The 22,927-nt window shown below is 43.2% G+C and overlaps 1 protein-coding gene across 4 annotated transcripts in view; it reads right to left on the reverse strand.

Moving 5' to 3' along the window:
- SPOPL (speckle type BTB/POZ protein like) overlaps positions 1–22,532 on the reverse strand; it is an 82,002-nt gene extending 59,470 nt beyond the window's left edge. The window contains exons 1-5 of one of the 4 annotated variants that reach the window (XM_033947016.1): positions 22,395–22,532; positions 21,644–21,788; positions 18,044–18,165; positions 6,552–6,703; positions 1,341–1,468 (exon numbers count right to left, since the gene is read on the reverse strand). In XM_033947016.1, the coding sequence (XP_033802907.1) occupies positions 1,341–1,468; positions 6,552–6,703; positions 18,044–18,165; positions 21,644–21,721 (480 nt within the window). In that variant the 5' untranslated portion in view covers positions 21,722–21,788; positions 22,395–22,532. The other 3 variants (XM_033947018.1, XM_033947015.1, XM_033947017.1) reach the window with 3 other exon arrangements.
- Between the last annotated feature and the right edge of the window lie 395 nt (positions 22,533–22,927).

Genomic DNA, 22,927 nt, shown 5'->3' on the forward strand with positions numbered 1-22,927 from the left:
CAAAATTTAATGACATATGGGAGAGTTATATTGAATTGGAAAAAGAAGCTTTATGAAAGAACTATCTAACCATTATGGTTTTGGAACCAGGTCTCTTGGGGGGGAGGGGGGAGACAGGGAATAGGAATGCTCTAATTGTAGCATTGATAAGATGTATTATTCTTATTAGCTATTAACTTTACGAAGTACTGTATTTTCACTCATATACTGCGCGGTCTTTCAGGGTGGGGGTGCGGGTGCGTGTTCGAGGGCGAGCGGTCCTTCGTGGTGGGGGTGCAAGCGGTCCTGCGGGGTGAATCGGACATCGGGGGTGGGGTGGGTGGGAACTATGTTAAAAAAAAAAAAGGGGGATAACACGCTCACACGTATAACGCGCACGGTTTGTAAAATCCTCCCCCCCCCCCGAGCTCAAAAACTATAAAAACAGGCTGGCTAGCCAGGTGTCCCAAAGGGCTGATCCTGCTAGCAGACAACTTCTGCCAAGCGAGTCTGCGTCTTCTCACAGGCAGAGGTCTCGCCAACTGGGAACCTCCGGGCATTGAGTCTCCAAAGAACACTGAGAAAAAATGGCCAAAAAGAATAAAACCACAAAGCTGATCAAAAACACTTCTAAGCAACTTGCTTTCAGAAAACAAAACGAGGGGGCAAAAGCAGCTCCCTAGGAAGGAGGTGGAGTTGAAAACATGATTGACAGTTTTCTGCAAGCAACTTGCTAGTTCAGATACAAAACCTTAGTGTTCAGGACTACTAGACACATTGTACTAGAAATTTGAATATACAGCATGTTTTGTCAAAAAATACATGCAAGTCTATGCCCCAAAAGTAAAGAGGGTCTCTCGTTAACATCTTTTAGTCTTTTTCTTAGCTTCTAAAATACATAGGTATGCAATGCATCATCAGATTTCTCACCTGCAAGAGATGATGTCCTATGTTTTATTAAGAATCTGCTTTATATTATACCTTTTGTTGTACCAATGTTAACCACCTGATCCAAAAGAATTTTTTTTTTAAAAAAAGCAGTGCCTTTACTAGGATGACACAGTGATTGCTAGCTAATTTTAGCATTATTTGAGTTTAAAAGAAAATATATAGCCCCTCTTTTACTAAGGTGTGCTAACCGATTAGCACGTGCTAAACATTAACGCATGCATGTTAGTCTATGGATGTGTTAGAGTTTAGCGCACGCTAATTGGTTAGTGCACCTTAGTAAAAGAGGGCCATCATAATGAGCAGCAGAAATTTTAATACAAAAGTAGACATTTGGTTAAAATACACTATTTCCAGCTTGTATAAACACACCATTTTACATCATTCAGGAAAAAATGGAAAGCAGTACCCACCTCACAAAATAATGTAAGTTTGTCATCAGGTAAAAGACCATTTGCTTCATCAAGTAAAAAATCTCTTCGAATGAATTTTTTAAAACCCCAGTCTTTGCCTTGAACAAATCGATATGCTCTTTGGCTTTCTAGTTAAAAACAAAACATAGAAAAAATGCAAAAAAACAACAAAACTAAGAATCAGGAGTGACTGATTAAATCTTGCAGAAAAGAAATCAAATTAAGTAATCTAGAAAATAAGAAATGAAAAGAAACATCACAGCCTTTAACACAACAGTACCTTCTTATTAAAGAGGGGCCAATGAAGAAAGCCACGTTGCTTCTACCGCAAAATTCAGAAGACTAAAATACCAAGGCATGTAGTATGCAATAAAACATGCATTTTTAATGCAGCAGTAATTTGCAACAATACGCCTGTGGTCTCTACCCCACCAATTGACCTGACCAGAATCCCACCACCAATATTTAAAAAGGTTTTCCCTGGAGTCTTGCAACACCTGCCCCCAAGACAGGCCCCCTCCCCTGCCTTGATATCTACCTCTCCTGAACCTAACCCTCTTCCCCAGATTTAAAAAAATTCAAATCTCTAGCATCCAGGGACACCCTCCCCCACAACACACACTTCCTGACTTTTCTCCCAGGCCGGCACACCCTCTCCTTATCATAAGTAAATGAGAGGCTGGAGTGATGACCACTCGCTCCTGCTTCCAACGCTGCCACCTTGAAAAATTGTAGCACCTGGCCTCATGCAGCGCATCCTGCCATATAAAGACGGTTTGGCTCACAATAGCTTTCTGCATCAGCCCCTGAAAACTATACCCATTATTCCTTATTGTGTACTTTTCAATATCTAAACAAAATATTTTATTCTTAGGGGTGGGGGGACATTATAAAACACAGCTACTCTTAAATCGTGTTATTTTAGCACAGAGTCTCATTGCATAGAATAGAATCGGATTATCATGTTGGGCTAACAGTAGCCCACATGGCTTCTTCCTTAAATTTAAAGGCTATCAACCAGATTTAGAATGTTCTCTCTCTTTTTTTTTTTAATGTACAGGGGAAAAAAATAATATATCAGGCTCTACATCTGTCCTATTTTAAAGTGTCACTTCTTTAACAAATCTATTCAGAATTGTAACAGTTAGAATAATTAAAAAAAACAAAACCAAAAACAAACTTAGGGCTCCTTTTATCAAGGTGCACTATGGGGGTTAGCGCGTCGGACATTTCATCGCACGCTAACCCCCTAGCGCGGCAGGCAGTTGAATGGGCGGTATTCCGCGAGTTAACCGCCTACCGCAGCTTGATAAAAGGAGCCCTTAATCTTTGGAAAACAAGGAAATAATATTTTGTAATAATTTGTCATTTAAATTACAGAGATGTCATGCCTTATTGGAAACCATGCTAATTTACTACCTTGATATTTTCAAAATATGAGCAGGTTAAGAATGAGAGATTATCTGGAAGTCACAATATATAAACAACTTCAGTTTTAAAAAAAAGGATTGTTTTTAATAATCTGTTTGCATTGCAGCAGCCACAGTGCCCTTCCAACACATCATGAAAACAGAGTCAACTTATAGCAACAGCCAACTTCATTATGCAGAGAAAGAAGAAACTAAAGAAAGGCTATACCAGTACAATCCTCTCTTATTATGTTTTTGAGGCTAGAAAGAGCACAACCCACCTACAAAAACATTATTTTCCTTACTAGCGCTTTTTCGGGACAAAGTTCTTTATTCTGCTTTTCTGGCTGTTGATTCAATACGTGCAAAAATTACATATATAAATGGAAGAAACTCGATCAGACAGGAAAGAAAAACAAGCAGAAGCTTAACCGTAAAAGTCACAAAGAAAATATAGGGCTCCTTTTACAAAGGTGCGCTAGGGCCTTAATGCATGCAATAGCGTGCGTTAAATTCCCAAGCGCGCTAGCCACTACCGCCTCTTTTTTAGAAGGTGGTAGATTTTCGACTACCACGCGCGGTAATTTTGTGCGTGCGCTAAAAACCCTAGCGCACATTCGTAAAAGGAGCCCATAGTGGCTTAAACATTCCTGAACAGTCATAGTGAAAAATGCAAAATAAAATAGTGCATTTTACTGGAATAACAACATTTAAGAAACAAGTACTCGACTCCTTCAGTTAAGGGCACGGAACAAACAGGAGAAAATGATACCGAGGAGAGAATTAACACACAATCATCTATTTTATAATGCAAAAACAGAAAAGTGTATCTGTGTGTGTCTCCATATACTGTATATACACACACACAACCACACAAATCAACGGATCTTTCTATCAATGCTTTCAACCCATTTCCTTGTGTTACAACACTTTGGAAATGAATCACTCAGGGGGTAATTCATCAACGAGCGTTAACAAACGCTAATAGGATGCACTAACGTAGTCAGCGCTCACTGATGAATTCCCTCCTTAGTGGTAGAAAATGGCTTAATTTTCCTTTTTTTCAATTAATGGCTATGTGCTAATGTTGCCATTAATGCGCAGCCATTACATAAACCTAGTACAATGAGCACTTACCAACATCTATTTTGTAGGTATCAGGGAGTCAAGTGCTAATCTATTAATGCACCGTAATGTAGCTGTGTTCACTGATAAGTGCAGAAATGCCCACTCTCTGTCCCTCAGACACACTCCCTCCACAGAATAAATAAAAAAATCATTTTTTAGCACTCAATTGGTGCATGCGGATTGCAAACTTAACACAGGATATCTGGGCATGCCCCATGATAAAGACTTCTTAAGTCGGGAAGCACACGCTAGTGCTTACTACAAGGACCCCTAAAATTTCACCCCCACGGAGTGTAATTCTATAAAGGTCCACATAAATGACCAAATCACTGTCCTATAAGCACGTGTGTGCACACAGCTGTACAAATGGCAAAGTTCTAGTAGTTTGAAAATGAGTGCACAATTATGTACAGAAGTTTCAGAATAATGTACTTTTATTTTTTAAGCAATCCAGGTACAATAACATATCTCAGCACTGTAACTGGTGTCTAAGGTGGTCACACCTAAAATACACACATCTGGTCTATGTTAGCATTCTATAAAAGGAAAGTAGGTACTACTTTTCTTTACAGATTAAACTCCAGATAGACTCCCCTTTATAGTATCATCGTCAGAGTCGGATAAAGACTTTGTGAAATCGGGCTCTCGGATACCAAAAAGCTTCCTTCATTCCAAAGACAATTTTAAGATGAAGATTCTGAATATTTGTTTCTCCAATATTGCATGAGACTCAGTGCAACATCTCTAGTAGAAAGCAGGTTTTAAACTCCCCCTTCCATATTTGCAGGTTTGGCACTCGCAACTTCAATTATTTATCCCCCTCTTGGACCTCACTACAACTTACTTTTTAAAGCTTCCACAACTTATTTAGGGCCGATTTTGACCCACCGCCGCCTCTCTCTTGCCTCTCGTACCCCTTCACAACTTACTTTTTAAAGCCTGGTGGTCTAACTGTGAAGCAAGGCAGGAACAATCTTCCTACGCTCTGACCCCTTGAAGGCCCTTGAGTTCAGGAGGTGGGAGGAAAGGGTGGGTCAGAGTCAGACCTCAAGCTATGTGCAAATATTCCTTATTTGTGGGCCGGCTTTGCCCCTAACCCCCGCAAATATGGAGGGGGAGTGTACTTTACACACAAATTTTGATTTAAAAAAACAACCAAACAAACCAAAATACCAGCTTATGCCACCTTTGTTCCCATAACAGAAAAATACTCTATCCATTAGCCTGAACAAGAGGATTCCATTTTAAACCTAAAATAATGCTTTTGCTAATATTTTGCTTCCATTTAAAATCTAGATGCTAGCATCAATTTAGACCATTATATTTAAAACTACATAAACCATACTATGTGAACAACTGATGCCTTGGCTTCTTGAAGATAAATTTACAAAAATCTTTTTTTTTTTTTAAATGATAAATTTGGTTGATAAAAAGTCCATAAATATTATGGAGATATGCATTCTAAACTATTCTGCAACTAGTCTAGAGCTAAAGAAAATTCAAAACTAATATAGCAAAAAGAATCTATTGGGGCTTCCAGTTTAAAATCAGTCTTTATTAGCAAGATTTTCTATTCTATTAAATAAACCACAGGCATTGTTAGTTATTTATATCCTCTTATCAAGCTGCGCAGTAAATGCTCCAATACTCATAGAATTCCTATAAGCATCGGAGCACTTTACTCGCTGGCCCATGCCAAAACCTCTAGCGCAACTTGGTAAAAGGGAGGATTAGTAAACAGGCCTAGCCTTAAGCATGTTTCAAAACAAGCCCTGAAGATTTTACTTACTGAGAAAAGAGAGACAGGGGAGATTCAGCCGTTCAAATACTTGAAGGGTATTAACGTAGAACAAAATCTTTTCCAGAGAAAGGAAAATGGTAAAACCAGAGGACATAATTTGAGGTTGAGGGGTGGTAGATTCAAAGGCAATGTTAGTAAATTCTACTTTGCGGAGAGGGTGGTGGATGTCTGGAATGCGCTCCCGAGAGAGGTGGTGGAGAGTAAAACTGTGACTGAGTTCAAAGAAGCGTGGGATGAACACAGAGGATCTAGAATCAGAAAATAATATTAAAAATTGAAAAGGTCCGTTTTGGACAGACTTGCACGGTCTGTGTCTGTGTATGGCCGTTTGGTGGGGGATGGGCTGGGGAGGGCTTCAATGGCTGGGAGGGTGTAGATGGGCTGGAGTAGGTTTTAACAGAGATTTCGGCAGTTGGAACCCAAGCACAGTACCGGGTAGTGCTTTGGATTCTTGCCCAGAAATAGCTAAGAGGAAAAATTTAAATTGAATCAGGTTGGGCAGACTGGATGGACCATTCGGGTCTTTATCTCCCGTCATCTACTATGTTACTATGTACCAGACCTCATCTTCAATTTTTAACATTCAGAAATCAAATCCCAGACTGAAATGTTGGATTTTGCAAGATTACATTATGTATGTAATAATCCAAATAATTTAAGCCCTAGCGAGTCACAATTTCTGCTTCCACTGGGCCACTAATAGTTCCACAATAGTATTATCAAAACGTCTCACAGTTCACCACCTTCATTCATCACAAAACAAGATGGACTTAAAGCAGACAGTTGCGCATAACCCTTAGAACATCTTATACAAACTACAAATGTTTTATACACAGGTATCTTTGAAATTTCGTTATTTGAGGTGCAACCTACCCATGGCTTTTGTTTCTTCCCTTTTAGCATTTAGGAGAGAAAATTTGAATTTTGCTCTGACTTCACTTTTTGGACAGCTGACTAAAAGTAAATATAACGACAGGTAGTCTTTGCTTTCATCATCTAATCCTTTTGGATTTACTCTTAGGCACCTGAAAAATCAACAGAGAAAGAAACTTTTCAAAAGCTAGACATCATAACAGGAAAATATGGACGATGGAATGTGCAGAATCTGATAGGTTGTATTTCACTTTATAATTACATATGCTTATCCAATACAGTTAGAGTGAATTCTATAAATGGCACTGAAAATTTGTCACAGACTTTGGCATTGAAAACTGCATTTAACTTCAGGCACAACCATTTATACCAACTAAATTAGGAACAGATCTCCCTTATTTTGTATCAGTGCACACAAATTACAGAACGCCCCCGATCCACCCAATACCTTCCATGGCCACACAAATATGCACACATAATTGATTCCAGTTAGTTCCAATAATTGTTAGAAGCCCAATTATTGGTGATAATTGGCTCCTTATTCCATTAAATTGCATGCATACAATTTTTAGCACCATTTATAGAATTCAAGGGTATATAGCAAAGGGAAGATTAGGTACTTACCTTGTTAATCTTCTTTCTAGTAGATAGGAACATCAGTCTTGAACCTGAGAGTTGTGTACCTCTGATTGCAAAATCTGGAGTAGAAAGCCTCATTTACATTTCTCTGCTTCGCCTCCCTTAGTTCATATCTAAGCAGATGGTCAGCACTAGAGAAGATAACAGGTAAGGGTACAGGGATTCTCCTCGAGAAACAAATTTGTTCTGCTCATGGTAACGGAGCCCACTAGGTCCAGGTGATCCTCGACCTGGTACTCACCAACGGGGAAAGCGTCTCAGAGGTCTCGGTAGGAGATACGTTAGCCTCCAGTGACCATAACATGGTATGGTTCAACCTTAGGAAAGGCTTCCCTAAATCAATCACAAAAACAAAGGTACTCAATTTCCGGGGCACCGACTTCGCACGCATGGGAGATTTCGTCCATCAGATGCTGCAGGACCAAGCAGAGACCGGTAATGTGGAAGCTATGTGGTCGTCCCTGAAATCATCCATACACGAAGCAACTACCGTATTTTCACGTAGATAACACGCACCCGTGTAAAACGAGCACACGGGTATAGCGCGCGGAAAACACAAATTTATGTACAGAAATTTTTGTATACTGCGCACACCCGTATACCGTGCATGCTGCCCGACTCTCCAGTCGCCCGCCCCGACTCTCCTCTCCCCCTTGAAGTCCTGTCCCCACCCTGAAAGCCTGATGCCCCCCCCCCGACGTCCGATTCATCCCCCCCCCCGAAGGACCGCTCGCACGCACCCCCACCCTGAAGGACCGGGTTGGGCCCATGTGCCTTAGGCCCCGCCCCCAGGAGGGACCTAAGGCTCCCGGGCCTATTCTGATTGGCCCAGGCGCCTTAGGCCCCACTAGTAGGCGGAGCTTTGGGACGGATGGGCCAATCCGGCCTCATTCTGTCGTTGGCTGCCTGCCGGACAGGCGGGTTTGGCTCCCGTCTGTCTGGCCAACTACAGAAAGGTACGGGGAAAGGGGGTGGGGGTGTCGTGGGGGTCGGCCAGGGGGGTCGCGGGTCGGCTGGGGGGGCGGTCGGAGGTTCTTGGGGGGGGGCGGTCGTTGGGGGGAGGGGGGTTTGCGTCGAGGGCAGGAGGGCCTGGGATCCCTCCTGCCCGTAATGTAATGCGGGGTGGGGTTAGGGGGTCGCCGTGGCCAGGAGGGTTTGGGCTCCCTCCTGGCCCGAACAACTAGCGGGGGGGGGGGGGGGGGGTCGCCAGGGCCAGGAGGACTTGGGCTCCCTCCTGGCCCGATATTGTCGGGGAGTTGGGGAATCGGCGGGGCAAGAGGGCTTGGGCTCCTTTTTGCCCCAATCGTGTCGGGGAGGGGCAAGAGGGCTTGAGCTCCTTCTTGCCCCGATCGTGTCGGGGGTGCCGCGGTTGGCTGGGGCAAGAGGGCTTGAGCTCCCTCTTGCCCCGATCGTGTCGGGGAGTCGGCGGTCCTTCGGGGTGGGGGTGCGGGTGCATGCGAGCGGTCCTGCAGGGGGTGAACTATGTAAAAAAAAATTTGTACAACGCGCTCACGCGTATACCGCGCAAGGGTATGCACGGTTTGTAAAAACATGTATAATGCGCGCGTTATATGCGTGAAAATACGGTAGTCGCTACATAAAATCAGTAGATAAACGGCAAAGAAACAATAAACCCCAATGGTTCACTAAGGAGATCTCGCACCTCGTTAAGGAGAAGAAAAAAGCATTTCTTTCCTACAAGCGTACGCAGAAAAGAGCAGCTAAAGTAGAATAATGAAATAAACTTGAAACTTGAAAACTTGAAACTTGAATATAGGACCAAGTCTGCAGCGGTCAAAACGGCAGTTAGGGAGGCCAAACTTCGAGTGGAAGAAACTCTGGCAAAAAACATTAAGAAAGGGGACAAATCCTTCTTAAGGTATATTAGCGATAGGAAAAGGAACACGGACGGGATAGTACGCCTTAGACAACCGGACGTAAACTATGCGGTAGCGGATTCCGAAAAAGCCGAACTACTAAATGAATACTTCTGCTCAGTCTTCACCTGCGAGGCACTGGGACATGGACCACAGTTAAAGGCAAAACAAAACGCGGAAGACCCGTTTCAGAATTTTGAGTTCACACCAGGAGGCGTCTACAGCGAACTGACAAGGCTCAAAGTGAACAAGGCCATGGGACCGGACAATTTACACCCAAGAGTGCTCAGAGAATTGAGAGATGTTCTGGTGGAACCGTTGGCCGTGCTCTTCAATTTCACACTAAGTACGGGGAAAGGTCCTTTGGACTGGAAAACAGCTAACGTCGTTCCTCTGCATAAAAAGGGTTGCAAGGCAGAGACTGCGAACTATAGACCGGTGAGTCTCACTTCAATAGTGTGTAAACTCATGGAAACACTAATTAAGCATAAATTAGATACGATCTTGAATGAGGTGTCTCCGGGATCCCAGTCAACATAGATTCACCAAGGGTAGGTCCTGTCAATCCAATCTCGTCAGCTTCTTTGACTGGGTACAAGAAGGCTGGACTTGGGAGAGTCCTTGGATGTTGTATACCTGGACTTCAGCAAGGCTTTTGACAGCGTCCCACACCACAGGCTGCTGAACAAAGATGGAATCGATGGGGTTAGGAGAGACACTAACTGCATGTGTTAATGATTGGCTAAGTGGCAGACTTCAGAGGGTGGTGGTTAACGGTACCCTCTCTAAAACATCGGAGGTGTTCAGCGGAGTGCCGCAGAGCTCAGTCCTGGGCCCACTCCTCTTCAACATATTCATTGGGGATCTGACTCAAGGGCTTCAAGGTAAGATAAACTTATTCGCTGATGACGCCAAACTATGCAATATAGTAAGCGACTGCAATCTACAGGATACTATGGCGCATGACCTGCGTACATTAGAAAGTTGGTCCTCGACCTGGCATCTGGGCTTCAACGCCAAGAAATGTAAAGTCATGCATCTCGGAAACGGAAATCCATGCAAAGCTTACACCTTGAATGGAGAAACTTTAACCAGGACTACAGCAGAACGAGATTTAGGAGTAATCATCAGTGCAGACATGAAAACTGCCACTCAAGTGGAGAAGGCTTCATCTAAGGCACGGCAGATGATAGGTTGTATCAAGAGAAGCTTCGTCAGCAGGAAGCCTGAAGTCATAATGCCACTGTACAGAGCCATGGTGAAACCTCAACTGGAATACTGTGTGCAATTCTGGAGGCCACATTACCGTTAAGATGTGCTCAGAATTGAATCAGTTCAGCGGATGGCCACCAGGATGGTCTTGGGGCTCCAGGGTCTCTCGTACGAAGAAAGACTGAACAAATTGAAGCTTTACACTCTCGAAGAACGTAGGGAGAAGGGAGACATGATTGAGACATTTAAGTACATCACGGGACGCGTCGAGGTGGAAGATGATATCTTTCTTCTCAAAGGACCCTCAACCACAAGAGGGCATCCGCTCGAACTCAAGGGAGGGGAGTTTCGTGGAGACGCCAGGAAGTACATCTTCACGGAAAGAGTATTGAGCATTGGAACAAGCTTCCAATGCAGGTGATCGAGGCCAGCAGCATCCCAGACCTTAAGAATAAATGGGATACCTATGTGGGATCACTACAAGGGTCAAGTCAAGGAATAGGGTCACTAGGGTATAGACTTGAAGGAGCGGGTCAGTAGAGTGGCAGTATAATTAAGGGGGTCAGTAGACTTAAAGGGGTGGGTCAATAGAGTGGGCAGACTTGATGGGCTATAGCTCTTATCTGCCGTCATCTTTCTATGTTTCTATCACAACATTTAACATGAAATCATGAACTATTTATAACATATAATGAGGTGGAACAAACAAGCCACCTACCTTAGTGCAACAGTTTTTGAGCTTTGAAAGATACCTACTGGTGTCTTCAAAATAGAAAGGATCTCCCTATCCTTGACCTTGCTGAACAGAGAAAGGAAACAAGATATCCAGTAATACTGACATGTCTGTGACAGCAAGCAGACTAATGAACATCTGACAGGGTAGGCTTCAAGACTGATGTTCCTATCTACAAGAAAGAAGATTATCAAGGCAAGTACCTAATTTTTCCTTCTAGTACAATAGGAACATCAGTCTTGAACCTGTAGGATGTATCCAAGCAGTCCTCACCATCTAGGGCAGCCCAGATGAGCCTGCTGAAAGTACTGAAGATCCAAACACTGTATCCAATTTGGCTGCTATATCCACCCTATAAAACTTTGTGAAAGTATAGGGGGAGGACCATGTGACTGCTCTACAAAATTCTTCAGGGGAAATTGCTGTATACTCCACCTAGGACAGTGGTCTCAAACTCGCGGCCCGCCAGGTACTATTTTGAGGCCCTCAGTATGTTTATCATAATCACAAAAGCAAAATAAAAGTTTATTGATCCTATGTCTCTAGCTATAAATTACAATATTATTATTAGGACTTGGCCAAAAGGAAAGATTTATAAACTATAAACCTTGTAACCCATTCTGAGCTACTGGGAGGATGGGATAGAAATTGAATTAAATAAAATAAAGAGTTTTCCCTCATGCAAAATTGTCATTTCTTTAATAAGACATTAACTATTTTTTTTTTCTGAGGCCCTCCAAGTAACTACAAATCCAAAATGTGGCCCTGCAAAGGGTTTGAGTTTGAGACCACTGACCTAGGAGGATGCTATACTCCTAGTGGAATGTGCCTTTAAGGATACAAGAGGTCACTCTCTGCTTGTTGGGTTAGATTTGCGTCTTTGCGGACGATACCAAAGTCTGCAAGTAGACATTCCGGGTGGTGTGAATAATGAAGAAAGACCTGGTGAAGCTTGAATAATGGTCTGAAATTTGGCAGCTAAAATTTAATGCTAAGAAATGCAAGATCATGCATTTGAGCTGTAAAAAACAGAGGGAACAATACAGTTTAGGGGGTGAAGAACTTCTATGCACGATAGAAGAGCGGGACTTGGTTGTGATTGTATGCGATGATCTTAAAGTGGCCAAACAGGTTGAAAAGGTGACGGCCAAAGCTAGAAGGATGCTAGATTGCATAGGGAGAGGTATAGCCAGTAGGAAAAAGGAAGGTATTGATGACCCTGTATAAGACTTTGTTGAGACCTCATTTAGAATATTGTGTACAATTCTGGAGGCCGCACCTTCAAAAAAGATATAAAAAGGATGGAGTCAGTCCAGCAGAAAGCTACTAAAATGATGTGTCATCTTCGTGATAAGGCCTATGGGGACAGACTTAAAGATCTCAATCTGTATACTTTGGAGGAAAGGCAGGAGAGGGGAGATTTGATAGAGTTGTTTAAATACCTACATAATATAAATGTGCATGAGTCGAGTCTCTTTCATTTGAGAGGAAACTCTGCAATGAGAGGGAATAGGATGAAGTTAAGAGGTGTTAGGTTCCAGAGTAATCTGAGGAAATACTTTTTTACGGAAAGGGTGGTAGATGCATGGAACAGTCTCCCGGAAGAGGTGGTAGAAACAGAGACTGTGTCTGAATTCAAGAGGGTCTGGGATAGGCATGCGAGATCTCTCAGAGAAAGAGATAATGGTTACTGTGGATAGGCAGACTAGATGGGCCATTTGGCCTTTATCTGCAGCTATGTTTCTTAATAAAAGCTGAAGAAATGACTATACAAATCCATCTACAAATTGTTGCTTTTGAAGCCAGCTGGCCCCGGCAGCTAGTACCCACCAGCACGGAGATGATCTGATAGTCGAAACTCATTTGTTGCTTCCAAATAATGAAGTATCACTCCTCCGAGAACATCCAGCAATTTCAGAACTTTGTCACTCTTCTTAGACCTCGAGGGCATGAAGACAGGCAACCGTACTTCCTGGTTGATGTGAAAACTCGAGACTGCTTCTGGCAAGAAAGAAGGGACTATCTGCATCAATATCCCAATCTCCGAAAATCTGAGAAAAGGTTCTCTGCAGGATAAAGCCTACAGTTCAGACACCCATTGTACTGATGTGACCACAACTAAAAATGCAGTTTTAACTGTCTGGTCCATCATTGATGCCTTTTCCAAAGGCTCATACGGAGCTTTAGTGAGAGCCCACACAATGATATCAAGACTCCATGTGAGAAACGATTGACATACTGAGAAAATGTGTCCCGCTTTGTCCTGCAGTGAGCTTCCAAGCACCTGTGGCGCCAGGAAGATGGCTCTCAGCTCCAATTGGTTGACCACTTCCTCTGTGAGGAAGCCCAACATCTCTGTGCTAAACATCCCTCACAATGTGCTCCCCAACTGTCATCAGAATTATCCATGTGGAAATGTGAAGCAGCACTCCCTGGGATAGCGACTGTGGCTCCAGTCACCAGTTCAGACTGCGATGAGCTTCTGGTCATTCAAGGTACATCTGCAACATACCTGTTTGCAGGGACCAACAGGATAAGAGCGCATCCTGGAGAGAGTGTAAATATGCCCTCATCCAGGGAAGCACATCTATAGTTGCTACCATTGACCCCAGCAACTACAAGTAATGTCAAGCTTTCGGTACTGGCCTTTCCCAAAACTCCCTGATCTAATGCATGAGCTTCATTCTGTGGACTTCCAGTAGAAAAACTATGGCTTTCCTTCATGCTGAACCAGATTCCCAGATACTCTAGGAACTGTGTCAGCTTCAGGTGGCTTTTTTGGAAGTTTATAACCCAGCCCAGGCTCTGCAGAAGCTAGATCACAGGCTCCACTGATGCCCTTCCTTTGGATTCGGATAGAGTTCATATCAGCCAATAGTTCAGGTATGGATGCACTTGTATCCCCTCCTTGTGAAGGTGTGCGACTACTATGACCATCATCTTGTGAAGGTGCATGGCCAGCACAAACGGAAGGACTGAGACTGAAGTGCTGTTCCAGGACATGGAACCTCAAAGAACTTCCTATGGGACCTGAAAACTGGGAATATGCAGATAGGTGAGAAATTCCCCTGGTGCCACTGAGGCAATGACCAACCTTACCATTTCAATGCGGAAGCATGCTATGTTCAGAGAAGCACTGAACAACCTTACCATTTCAATGTGGAAGCGTGCTATGTTCAGAGAAGCACTGACCAACTTCAGACCCAGAATCAGCTCCAGTTTTCTGAGTCTCTTTTAAACACGATAAAGAATATGGAGTATCTGCCTAAGCCCGATTTTTCGTCCGGGATGATTTCTATGGTAGCTAGATCTAATAACCTCTTTACAATTGCTTGGACTCGACTGTCAGCTTTCTCTGGCCTTCCTACTGGAGAATCTACAAAGAGATCTGGAAGGGGATGAAAGAACTTGGGCTTGTAGCCCTCCTGAATTATTTCCAGTTATCAACAATCTGAGGTGATCCTCGCCAAAAACCTCCCTCTTATCCTTGGAGGTATAGCTCCAGACTTGGCATCATAACTGCTTCTTGTGGAACAGGATCCTGATGACTGGGGATGCTTGGCACCCCCAAATCTCTGTTTCGAGTCTTGAAATGATCTCTGGATCGAAGGTCCTCCCGAATACAGGCAAAAGTGTCTAAAGCCATGAAAATGACCTAATCCTGAACCCCTAGGGGCCCTTGGCCTGCTGTCTGGTAAAGACTTTGGTTTAGTTTATGATCCTGCACGCTGGCCATTAGATGAAGACCCTTATCAAAAAGCAATTTGACCTTTAAAAGTCAATTTTTCAGAGTAGTCTTAGAGCAATGGTTCCCAAACCCTGTCCAGGGGGACCCCCAGCCAGTCGGGTTTTCAAGATATCCCTAATGAATATGCATGAGAGAGATTTGCATATCTGTCGCTTCCATTATATGCAAATCTCTCTCATGCATATTCATTAGGGATATCTTGAAAATCCAACTGGCTGGGGGTCCCCCAGGACAGGGTTTGGGAACCACTGTCTTAGAGGCTGAATCTCCTGCCCACTCTCTGATCCAAAGCATTCTCCCCTAGCCCCAGAAACCTTTAAAAACCACTTCTGGAGACCAGCTCCCTTCTCACCCCCAATTTTTCTCATAGGCTATTACAGCCTGTACTCACTGTGCTGGGAACTACTTAGGCTGAAACTACAGCCAGAGAACTTCTGCCTCAGACAAACATGGAGAACCAGACATCTTGCTTCTTGTGACTGCTCCTCAGCCCTAAAAGTCACAACCTCCCATTGGAACTCACACGCAAAGCAAGGAGGAGGAAACAGAATTAGCACCCAATCCTGGTGAAAAACCACCAAAGGGCTACTAGGCCTGCGCTCAAGCTCTCTGCAAACAAAACCTGGAGTGAGCTTTGCTCCCAAGAGAATGGTCCCTGAGCTCTAGAACTATTAGTGCAGGTGCCCTGCAAAGCAGGCTGCTTCTGGACTACAGACTTCTACCCTTTAAGTCTATGTCCTCTTGCAGCCAGAGATGTCCCGTAACTGGGATTCTCTACAGCACCAAAATCCTCACAACTACTTAACAGCCAAAATGAAAGGAAAAATGAACATGAGTAGAACAGACAGGCTCCTACCATCTCGCACTTAGAGATGATATATAAAACTGATATATTACAGGACAGCCCAGAGTGATGGGAGGTAGAGCAGAATAATACAAATTAAGTTCTCTACTCCAGATCTCGCGGTCAGAGGTAGAAAACCCACAGGTTCAAGACTGATGTTTGTATTTCACTAGAAGCACAAATGTAAGACTATAAGTGTGTGTGTGTAGCATAAGTTGTAGTAAATTAACAGCAGCCCATATTGATAACTTCCTCCCTAAATGTTATTAAACATATAAGGGAAGATTATATGAAACATACGAAGAGGCCTGTTTACTAAAAGTCAGATGCATAAAACCCTGGCCATGCAAGAGAAAACACTGCTTTTACAGTAATTCTAATGTATCGATCAATGTTCAACACAGACAGTGTGTAAATTATATACATGCTGTTAATGTTGAGCCTTGGTAGTAAAAGGGGGAGAAATGTGTCTGGCGCTACTGGCACAAGAGATGAGCAGTAGGCACAGCTCTTGTGTGCATGCGCAGTAGAGTATACAGCTGTGGTCTCCAGAGCTCTGAACAAGGCAAAAGCAATACACAAGGCCAAACAAAAAAACAAAACCAACTCCTTCACAAGAGTTGCAGCTGAAATCTTTTGCTATGGAAGTAGTTTGTAAGTTTTCTATTTTGGGGGTTCTATGCAAACTTTGAACACATCTGTTAAGCATAGGACACATACGCACATGGCCTTGTATCCCACGCACGCCAAGATTATACAAATGCTGGCAGAATGCTCTACCAAGAAGTCACTTTTATGTTACAACAGCTCCAGACTTGCAGGAAAATTTTCAGCGCTAAAAGGTAGGTGTTCCTCTCTATGTATTATACAAAGTGCTCACTTTAATACTAATGAGCTCATTGTAATGCATTTGTATAGGATTGTCAGAGGCTGCTACTGCGAACAATAAAAGCCACTCAAAACACCTTCATTCTTTAGAGGATGAAATAACTTGAATGCTAGACTGGCTACAATTAGTCTAAATCAAACCTTACTGGCATTGTAAGCTATAAGTATCGGAGCCTAAGTAGGTAATGTGGGTGTTAGAAATAGTTTGCATTAATGGCTACCAGACTAAAACTAGTCAGCACAGTAAAAATCCTTTGCTGCTTAGTGAGAATAGGGACAGGATACAGGCAGATCATGAGCAGATACGGGGAGTGACCAGCCCCAACAGTCAGTGTGTGGGATCTTATGTTTATGATTCAAATTTTATATACTGCCTAATTGTGGTAAAAGTTTAGGAGGAAAGGGAACTCAACTAAATACAGTGGTACCTCGGTTTTACGAGTGCACCGGTTTGCGAGTGTTTTGCAAGACGAGCAAAACATTCGCAAAATCGGCGCCTCGGAAACCGAGCGCGCCTCGATTTGCGAGCGCCCCCCCCCCCCCACGAACCGGCACCCTTCCCCCTGTGATTCGGCACCCCCCCCCCACCGCGACCTGAGGTCCCCCCTCCCACCCGAACCCTCTTCTTACTTTAGTGTAGCCTCCGCACCGGCACCAGCATGTCCTGTGCGTTGGTGCCGGTGCCCGAAGATCTGCCTTCTGTGCTGGGACTTGAGTATGTGCGCATGCTCAAGGCCTGAGAGTTCACGTTCTCTCGAGACACATAGGCTTTGCACTTAAGATGCGGTTAAGTGTAAAATCTCATCACACTTTAATACACAGGACACAAAATCATTGCATTACATTATAGCTCTATATATACTCCGCATTTACCTGTAAAGTTCAATGCAGATCACAATAAGATAATCCAGCTCAAGTTAGATACTGAGAATATACATAGTCAAAAGAATATATAACCACTTACAGTTAAACATTTAATCATGTAAATATCACTTAAATATAAATGTTTTTAAGTGTTTCTTAAGTGTTTTTAAGTGTTTCACTGTTTGTTTCTAGACTAATTTCTGTTGGCAAAACATTTCAAATCTTTGGAGATTTGTAGGGATCATTGGAGAATGGACACATTTGTATCTTAATTATCAATCTTCGGAATCTTGCCAGGTATTAGTAACCTGAGTTGGCTACTGTTGGAAACAGGATACTGGGTTTGATGGACCTTCAGTCTATCCCAGTATAGAAATTCTTATGTTATTTAGGCTCTCTTCTATCAATCTGCGACAGCAGTTTTTAGCACGGGGAGCCAAGCTGAATGGTCCATGCTGCTCCTGACACTTATTGAGTTCCTATGAGCGTCGGGAGCAGTGCAGGCCATTCAGCGCAGCTCCCCGTGCTAAAAACTGCTTTCGTAGTTTGATAGAAGAAGGCCTTAATTAACCATTTGACCAACTTTTCCCAGAGGAAGAAAATGACAATAAATGTGAGTCGTAAAGGTACATATACAACAAAAATATCATAAAACATGTAAGCAAAAAAAACCCAACAAAACCTTACCATTTCATTTTATCATTTGGACCAGATGAAAATGTTGAACTTTTCAGAACCTCTCCCATTTCTTCTCGGCAAAAACTAAAGTTATTTATAGTCCACATGTAGGAGAATTTGACAACTTTAACCTGGGGAGAGATTTACAAAACAATTAAAATTAGGTAATTTTGGGGATTAATGTTTATCTTGTGGAACCTGGATACCTTAGTATGAATGCTTTAATCACCATTTACTCACATGTCTCATTGGACAAATTAGGGTTAAACACAACAAGGTTTAAATAGATTTATTTCCTCTACCACAGGGGTGCTCAATGTCAATCCTCAAGGTCCACAACCCAGTCAGGTTTTCAGCATTCCACGATGAATATGCATGAAATCCATATACATGGAGGCAGTGCATAGAAATTGAACTCAGGTACATTCATTAGAGAAACCCCCGACTAGGTTGCAAACCTCAAGGACCAACACTGAGCACCTCTGCTCTACCGTAACGCAGAGGCGTAGTGCACAAAATAATTTCAGCATATTAAAGTCTTATTATATAATATGTGCTTATAAAATAGTCTCACACATGGTATTTTAGATTGAAGGGACAAAAATAACCTATATTACTGGTTAAACTAATTAGCTCCAGGCATAATGTACAAAGCAGGCACCAGTGGGAAGCAGTCTAATCCCAAGTCTCAAAAAGGCTGTGTGTGGCAACAGCTGTCATGATGCCAGCCCAAAGGACTCAGTTCCCTAAAAAGCTAGTTAAGCTGTGGGAAATTAATTAAGTTCTTACCCAGCTCAATCCATTATCTTGGAGATCTCGATATAGTATCCTGAAAACATGAGCACTATATATACTAGTCTTATAGCCCGTTACATTAACGGGTGCTAGAATATATATGTGTGTGTGTCTGTGTTTATTTCTTTCTCTCTCTCTCTCCTTAGCCACTTTCTCTATTTCTGTCTTTATTTTTCCTCGGCTGTCCATCCATTCTCCCTTCCTTTTACCTTCCCTGTGTCCACCACCACCCCTTCACTGTTCCCCTTATCCAGCAGCAGCCCTTCTCCCTTTTTTTATCTCCCCCCCCCTGTCCATCAGCACCTCTTTCCTGTCCCCCTGTCCAGCAGTAAGCCTCCCTTCCTTTTCTTCCCTCCCCCCCCTCTCTTCCCCTGTCCATCAGCACCTCTTTCCTGTCCCCCTGTCCAGCAGTAGGCCTCCAATTTGGCTTTTTATTTTTTTCTCTCTGACTGGTTGTACCTCCATGTGCTACTATTGTGAGTAGCTGTACTTTCATGATACCCTTCCGGTGGTTCCCCCTATTAATCCCTATAATTTTTGTGTTACATTGTATATTCTTTTAACTCTCCGCATATCTCATTGGAGTAGGTCTTTCTTATTATTTCTTTGCATGCAACTCACTTGCAATTTGCATGATGGCTTTGCTTGAATGAACCTTGGTACACCAATTATTTTGTAGCTTTTCCACACCCTGCTGGTACCCCGGTTGTTCTGGCATACCACAGTAACTCGGCCAGGCCTCCCTTACTTTTTCTCTCCCCCCACCCCCGTCTGTTCCCCTGTCTAGCAGCATCCCTTACCTCGCATGTGGCCTCTGCTGACAGCTGCCGTGGCCTGCAGCCGCCATAAGCCACCGCGGCCGACAGCCTCCGCCTAAGCGCACATGCGCACTCCTACCTGCGGGGCCCTACAGCACACAGAAAATGGAACACGCAGGTGGGAGTGCGCATGCGCGCTTAGGCTTTTATTATATTAGATAGATATATATATATATATATATACACACACACATACATGAGCAATATATATATATTTTTTTTTTTTTAAACAAAACTTTCAGCTGACAACTCAGAGGTACTGGGCATTGGCCCATGAAAGTCCCAAAGGCACCTAAAACTTAACACAGCCAAGAAAAAGCTCACCTCCCTCTTCCAAGCCACTTTCATTTCATCCTCTTTACTATATATGATGCTATTCTTTGAGTTCCCTTAGGTCATCTTTAACTCTTACCTTTCTAAGCACATCTGCAAAACCTCTAAATGTGTCCCTTCTGTTCTCAATATATTACTAAAACCAACTTGTTACCTCAAAGGTCTGCTGGAGTTATTTCACCATCAGTCCATTTAAAATTCAGTAGCACAACTTATTTTCCTCACCATTAAAATCCACCATGAGTGTTCCCTATCAGAGAAATAGTAGTAAAATATAATCTCTTCTCAAGTCACTATATTTAGCTCTTACTCACACTGGTAGAAATGTTAAAATTTCTTGTATTCACAAATATATTTGTTCTGCTGCACTTCATTATTTCCTTTCTATAGTTTCTCCATATACCCTTCCTCCCAAAATGTGTTTATCAGGCAAGATAAACATATCTATACCCTTCTCTGCCATCAGCTAATCTTATTGTCACCACAATGAATGCCTAGAACTGCCTTCCTGAATGGATGCCTAATATTCCTTGTCTGAAAATGTTATTAAAATCCCTCCCTTATACATAAGGAAGCCTCTGAAGCATAATTCCAAGGACTTCCAATTGTGGCTTTCTTAATTTAATAATTTCTTAAATAGTGTGCCTTATGAATGCCCCAAATCCCAAACACAATGTTGTCATGGCAACTAAACATTTTATTATGGTTCATATATATCGGCATGCCAATAACTTAGCAGGATGCTCAGAAGAAAGCAGCATCAGCAGACTACAAAGTCTAAGGCAAAAATGACATGCAAGTGCCTGGGCTTGGCCAACAGAATCAGTGTTTATGCAGGCCAATGTGAGATGTGCTCATGTTTGCCTACAGGAGGCATTTTCTTCATCAGGGAGCACAGTTACACTTCGGAAGCAGGAAGGGTGGATGAGAAGGGAATCTACGTATAGGATGAGAAAGAAAAATGTTATGGAGAAAGGAAGTCAAAGAAAGACCAGTTGAAGACATGCTGGGGGTGGGGGGGAGAGAGAGGCTAATGGAAAGTATTAAGACAGAGAGTAGTGCAGATATGGCAGGAGGATTGCAAAAAGGGTAACAGGTGGAATAAGGTCATGATGACAAATAAAGCAGAGGCAACTTCCTCAGGCTCAGGTATTTAACAAAATTGTCATCATACTGTTGATGATGCACTGGCAGGACCAGGGATCCATTGGCTGTGCATTAATGGAATTGCATTAAGTCCAGGGGAGAGGGGAATATTGGTATTTGACCTCCAGGTAACTTAATAACATGAAGAATCCCTTCCATCTATATAACATGGTGGACACCAATGGTAAACATCTACACAAAGAAATAATCATTAATTACTCACATACCCAAAGGATTGTAATATCTTAAATTAAATAACTACAGGAACGTCTGACATCATAATGGGGCTGGTACTTAAAAGTTTTCTCCCATTCTGTGATTATAGAAAAAAAATGTTTTGCGAATCAAGCTACAGAGTATAATTTGCTTTCCCTGTAGAACAGCAAGATCACAGCAGAGGAAAACACTGCTGTAATAAACTATTACCCAAGGTCCAATTCAGAATTTAATTCTATAATTTTCACGGATGAAATTGTCTGCTCAAGGCAGAGAACGTAACTTGCACTTCTTTATTTACCTGCGTGTAACACCAGCTTTCAGCCACAGGTCCATTGGACATTTCTCCAGGTGGCGAAGGAGTGGGCACCCTCGACATCGCCACCTTTTCCAGACTTTCATATACCCAAAGCCAGCACTTCCCCCTTCCAACTTCAGTTCTCTTCCTGCACAAACAGAGCCATAGAGGTTATACAAAGTCGCACGCACTTGCCCGCTCTCTCTCTCTCTCTCCCCCCCCCCCCCCCCAGCGCCCAATCTTCACGCGCATTCAAAAAAACCACCAAGGACCCCCGCGGTGCTGCACCTCTTCCCTTCCCGGTCCAGCGTGACTCCCCCCACTTCTCCCCTTCTCCTTCCCATCCACAGTCCGGCATCTCTCTCATTCTTAAACTTACTCCCTACCACCGCGTCCTCAATTCAAAACTTACCTTTTAGGTCACGGCAGCAATTCATACAAGTTGCCTATTGCCGGCCCCAGAGCCTTCCTGCTCCGGCGCCCCGCCTCCCCTCTGACCAGACTTCCTGTTTCCGGTAGGCGGCACGCTGCAGAGGAAAAGAAGCTGCGTCAGAAGTGGGCGGGGAATCGGACCAGGAAAAACCCTATGGGGGGTTGGTTGCGGCCGAGCTCGGTGAAAAATTGCCGCGACCTGAAAGACAAGTTTGCAGGGAACGGAGTGACGCTGGACTGGGGGGGGGGGGGAGGGGAGAGAGGCGTCGGCTTTCTTAACGGTGCTTGGGGAGATTCTGACACGTCGGCCCCTGGCTTCGACCTTGTTGACGTCCCTGGTTCAGCGCTGGCCTGGTTATGCCTGGAGGAAAGATGTGAAACTCGTCCTTGGACATTCCTCTCGTCTAGATTAAGCGCGGTTTGTGATAAGTCTTGCTTGTGTCAAGCCTGGGAAGCGTCTCTTAGATCCTGCACTTGCACTCAAGTTTATTATGCACACCTGCTTGGACATGCACGTGAACTGGACGTTCTGCCATTGACTCTATAAATGCAAGACCTTTCGGTGCCCCGTGAAGCTTTGTTTTACTGTTCTTGCAGTTTTTAAATGAATATTGAATATAATCTCATAAAGCATTTTTTAATGTATGATGCATGGGAAAGTAACTCTGTGACTATAATATGTATGTATAAGTACGTGTATTTTTGTTTGCCTGGAGGTGTTCCGAGGGTTGCTTTGGGCAGAACTGTTACATACCTTTGGTTTTTTTTTAATATAAAATAGGCATGTGCCTGTTTTAGACTGCAATGCATTCAAATTGTACCGTATACTGCAGACATTAGAAAAAGCAGAAGAGA

Source organism: Geotrypetes seraphini, chromosome 5 (assembly GCF_902459505.1).
Source record: "Geotrypetes seraphini chromosome 5, aGeoSer1.1, whole genome shotgun sequence".
Classification (NCBI taxonomy): domain Eukaryota; kingdom Metazoa; phylum Chordata; class Amphibia; order Gymnophiona; family Dermophiidae; genus Geotrypetes; species Geotrypetes seraphini.